The following is a 5,324-nucleotide window of genomic DNA, read 5'->3' on the forward strand; positions in this document are numbered from 1 at the left end:
TCACTTAAATTTTTCTCTGTTTACAAACTCCAATATCTCCAATATCTGTTTCATGTAGGATATTTTCCCCTCTTTATCTTCCTGTCAAAACGAAGCTCTCTCTGATTCACTCAGCTGACCTGTGGCTGAGGCGGTTGAGAAAATGTAGTACCAAAGAAAAGTGCTGCTGTGATGGGAAGACAAAGAGCTGAAAATATTCTACATAAAGTTACATTTAATTGGATTGGATTGGATTTTTTTGGTGGGTGTCTTTAAAAGTGTCTAAAACAGGTTTTTCTGCTGGCCCCGCCCACAGCAGCTCATCGCTCTGATAGTGTTCCTGCTGCCTCTCCTAACTGAATCTACTGCAGGTAACACACTGACTATACATGACTAACTCACACAACCCCATGACAAATAACTACAACTATCACTTTAAGGTTGAACCACCATCTTTAATTCCTGCTACCCACCTGAGTTCATCAGTATCCTCCAAACAATACACTGGAGTTCTATCCACTAACCAATGTTTGGCTTGTTTAAAGATTAGGAGATGACTGTGGTGCCGTCAACAGAGAACAACAGTTACATTTTAATGGAGATGTGTCTGTTAGACATGAGTTAGTGAGAAGCAACAGATAACTAAGTTAACCTGCTTCATGTCATCTTAAGGCATGGACGGGATCATGGTGTTAAAGAAATCTCAATGATAGATTTCAGGTTCTCAACTGAGACAGGGACACAACACCAGAGGTCAGACAGCTGGGCTGAGACACATGGAGACAGCTGGTGGTCTCCTAAAAAAGAAAAGAATTAACACACCTCTGTTTTAACTCTCCAACTCAAAGTCACTTATGTGTGTTACCATGGTTATAGGAGTATCTTGCATAAATACACATGCAAGCACTGTCTAGAGAACACCTGTCCCCCTGCTCATTCATGCAGTTATCCAATCACCCAATCATGTGGAAGCAGTGAATAAAACGCTGCAGATCCAGGTGAGGAGCTTCAGGTAACGTTCACATCAAACGTCAGAATGAGGAGAAATGTGACTCGGTGACTTTGACTGTGACATGATTGTTGGTGTCAGACGCTGGTTTGAGTGTTTCTCAAACTGCTGATTTCCTGACGTATATGAACCACACTACGACAACAGAAGACCACGTCAGGTTCCACTTCCTGTCACCAAGACCAGAAACCTGAAGCTGCAGCAGACACAGACCCACGAACACTGGATAGTTGAAGGCAGCAGATGGTAGGGTCAGAGTCTGAATGCATGGAGCCAACCTGTCCAGGCTGGTGGTGGAGTCGTGATGGTGTGGGGAATGTTTTCTTCTTAATAACAATCAATCATGGTCTGAATGTCACAGTCTATCTGAGTATTGTTGCTGATTATGTTCATCCTTTCAAGGACACAGTTCACCATCTTCTAATGGCTCCTTCCAGCAGGATAATGCTCCATGTCTCAAACTGGTTTCATCAACATGACAGTGAATTCAGTGAACTTCAGGTAGTATGTATGTAGTAGTACATGTGTACTACCTGGATGCAGGGGTCCCTCCAAACTCATGATTCTTTGTTTTTTCTGGTTAGTTTCAGGCTCCTGGAGAGGATCAGGAGGTGAGACCTCTAATACACCAATAAAGGGACCCTGCTCGACATGGGGCAATGTGGATTAAGGTGTTCCTATTCCTTGTGAACTGCAAAAGAGGAAGCAACCACGAGGACGAAGGAACAACCAGCAGACGGAGGAGGTGGTGGGGGAGTGGTGGCTTTGGTGCTTGAAGAAACGGTGGTATGGGTGGGGGGGCATTCAGGATGGCGAATGGAAACGAGAGCAGCGAAGGGCCTGCTGGGCCGATGGCAGCAGTGGCAGCTACAGCAGGAGACATGGTAGCAGAGAGTCCATCCTCAGCCGTCTCTACCTACATCAAACTGGTACTGCTGGGGCTGATCATCTGCATCAGCCTCGTGGGTAACCTGGTGGTGTCTCTGCTCGTACTGCGGGATCGCGCCCTGCACAAGGCACCTTATTACTTCCTGCTGGACTTGTGCCTGGCAGACACCATCCGTTCAGCCATCTGCTTCCCCTTTGTGCTGGTTTCTATAAAGAACGGCTCAGCCTGGACCTACAGTGTGCTGAGCTGCAAGGTGGTGGCCTTCATGGCAGTGCTCTTCTGCTTCCATGCCGCCTTCATGCTGTTCTGCATCAGCGTGACACGCTACATGGCCATTGCGCACCACCGCTTTTACTCAAAGCGCATGACATTCTGGACATGTGTGGCAGTGGTGTGCATGGTGTGGACGCTGTCTGTGGCCATGGCTTTCCCACCTGTTTTTGACGTGGGCACCTACAAGTTCATTCGTGAAGAGGACCAGTGCATCTTTGAGCATCGCTACTTCAAGGCCAATGACACGCTGGGCTTCATGTTAATGCTGGCTGTGCTCATTTTAGCCACACACGTGGTCTACATGAAGTTACTCCTCTTTGAATACAAGCACCGCAAAATGAAGCCGGTCCAGATGGTGCCGGCCATCAGTCAGAACTGGACCTTCCATGGCCCAGGGGCCACTGGTCAAGCGGCAGCCAACTGGATTGCAGGCTTTGGCAGGGGCCCGATGCCCCCCACTTTGCTGGGAATCCGGCAGAACTTGCACAACCAGAACCGGCGCCTGTTAGGCATGGAGGAGTTCAAGGCAGAGAAGCAGCTCGGCAGGATGTTCTATGTGATCACTCTGCTGTTCCTGGTGCTCTGGTCTCCCTACATAGTGGCTTGCTATTGGAGGGTGTTTGTCAAGGCTTGCACAATACCACACCGGTACCTCTCCACCACCGTGTGGATGAGTTTCGCTCAAGCCGGGGTCAACCCCATTGTCTGTTTCTTCCTTAACAAAGACTTGAAGAAAGGGCTCCTTTCCAATCTACCAGCCTGCTGCAGGACTAAACCTCATCTGCCACGAGAGCCTTACTGCGTCATGTAAGCAGAGAAGATGATGTAAACCAAGGGCCAATCAACTGATGTGTTGTGGGAGTGTTTTCTTGAGTTATTGTGGTATTTGATTCTACACAAGCTACTTTCAAGCAATGGGTGTAAACTAGTGAGTGTCATGGTAAAAACACTGGAGTGGTAAGCATGTATCTCCATCTACCAACCCATTTTCACTCAGAACTACAGAATATGTGGAATCAGACTTTTGATAACCAGAATACTATATTAGCAGAACATGCAAATAATAATGCTCATTGTGGAAACCAAGCCAGACAAACAACCACCAACAAATTACATAAGCTGCTTCATAAAGAATGTCAAAGTGGATTGATAAGGATGTCGTCATGGTGATGTAGAGAATCCTAAAGAGGCTGGATTAGTTAGATAATGTTGTTTGTGTGGCGACAGAGGAGAGACGAGGAAAGGAGGTAGAGAAATGCAACAAAGATTCCCAGAGTTGAACTTGAGACACTGCCGTTCATGGTGTGCATCTTAACCCCTCACAAACCTGTTTTATTGGTCCTTAATTTTTCAGCTCTTGACACCATCATTTGATTCCAAGGATCCGTGACCTTAACTTTTTAACATTGAATCCATAGACACTCTGTTTGTGTTATTCACCCACATAGACACAAAGAATCAAGTTTTTACTATCAGTTCTCTTAACAATTTTACAGTCAGTAGTCAGGTGAAATTACAAAAGACATTATGTCATATGAGGCTTTAAAATCAAATCATAGAAGCTGGGAGAAGTCAGGTTTGTGAGAACCATGCTGGGGTCCTTCTACTCAGGGACCAGGGAGATGGTTTAACCTGATCCAACATGATGTGACTGTTTGTTTTGTTTGAAGTGAACACATCAGGGACAGGAAAATTTTCATGTGTATGATGTATTTTCTTTGTTGACCAGTTATCCATGTCTACTGTCTCAGACTGCGTCCACACTGCTATGTTTTCATTTTAAAATTTCCTACGTTTTCTCTTCCGTCCACACAACTCCAGAGTTTTCAAGCACTGAAAACGAAGACATTTGGAAACACTGATGTTTTTTTTTGAAAACTCTGGTGTTGTGTTTTATTTTGAAAACTCTAGGGTTGTGTTAGAAAACTGATCTTTGGAAACGATGGCGCCTCCTGATTGGCTCTCATCAGCCTCAACTACCAGTGGTGAACACAACATGATAATGAATTACAGTGTTACTGACCTTGTTGTCTTTCCTAGCAGCTGTTGTTCACTTACATTCTCTATTTTAATGCTACAGCTGTCTTCGCTGTTCCTCCTTCAGAGGATTCACCGTAACTAACCAAGTGCAAAATAGTCAATGTACTTCCTGTTTACACCGGCTCGCACTTGCTCAGTGTAGGTGAATGGTCATGATACGGAGCTAAAATGGTCGATTTGGTCTTAAAACTGCTTTTTCAAATGATAGTGTCATGGTGTGGACGCAGTTTCAGTGTGTCACTCATTGATGCTTCAGCTGACAGCAGAAATACTGTAACTGTGTGAGACCTGATCAGCTCAGTTCATAGTGAGCAGCAGCTTGTTACAGTGACAGTGTGAGTCTGAACACAGGTGCATGAGATGTTTAATTTTCCTCACCTGCCTGTTGGAGCTGCGGCAGCTGCAGAAAGTCACAGATGGAGAATGTTGGAAATCACTTCTCATTGGCTGCTGAGTGAACTTTATTTACTTTATGCTGTTTCTAATGTCCAAATGCATTGTGCATCATGTAATTCCCTCAAACTGATGATCCCAGAGCAGAGTTTTGTTAAATATCCAGTAAGTCAGTACCCTGAATGTCCAGCAGAGGCAGCATTTGCTGGACAATTTACTAGTGAATGTCCAAAAGACCTTTAGAGCCCACTGTGAGAACAGGAGAAAGACTGTTGATACTCACTGTTCAGCAGGCTGCACCCAGGTATCAATGCCACGAACATATAGCTGCAGTGTGTCTGTTACCACATGTTCATATTCCTGTAATTAACACAAACATTGGCAAAGCAGTTCAGCAGGAGGGTCACAGTGACTGAGCCTCATTGTTCCTTCAGAGATCATCAACAGTTTTGTACTTTTCAGAGTCACATGTCAGATAGTCTGAAACACTTTATAACACATTATAACCTGCACTGGAAAACATGGTGTTAACAGCTGAAGTGTCCAGTGGTTGTTCCTGGTAGTTTTATCTACTGAACCTGCACTGTGTCAGTGTTCATCAGAACTTCAGCTCATTAGTCTGAAGCTGGACTGTGACTGGGCCTCCAGTCTCTAAACATCACTTCCTGCCTGAAATCTCACTCCACACGGAGAATCAAGTGTTCATATGTATGACTGAGTGAATGAAGCAGTGATTTCCAA

The 5,324-nt window shown here is 45.0% G+C and overlaps 1 protein-coding gene across 1 annotated transcript; it reads left to right on the forward strand.

Annotated features, from left to right (window-relative positions):
• The first annotated feature begins 1,776 nt into the window (after positions 1 to 1,776).
• On the forward strand, positions 1,777 to 4,135 carry LOC111219079 (probable G-protein coupled receptor 173). The gene has a single exon (XM_022741666.1). The coding sequence runs from the start codon at positions 1,777 to 1,779 to the stop codon at positions 2,959 to 2,961; it is 1,185 nt and encodes a 394-aa protein (XP_022597387.1). The 3' UTR covers positions 2,962 to 4,135.
• The last annotated feature ends 1,189 nt before the right edge of the window (positions 4,136 to 5,324 follow it).

This window comes from Seriola dumerili, unplaced genomic scaffold, assembly GCF_002260705.1.
Source record: "Seriola dumerili isolate Sdu_G_001 unplaced genomic scaffold, Sdu_1.0 BDQW01000056.1, whole genome shotgun sequence".
In the NCBI taxonomy this organism is placed as follows: Eukaryota; Metazoa; Chordata; class Actinopteri; order Carangiformes; family Carangidae; genus Seriola; species Seriola dumerili.

Excerpts from the sequence above, each read along its gene's own strand:
- LOC111219079 (XM_022741666.1), top strand. The coding sequence starts at position 1,777 with ATGGGTGGGGGGGCATTCAGGATGGCGAATGGAAACGAGAGCAGCGAA.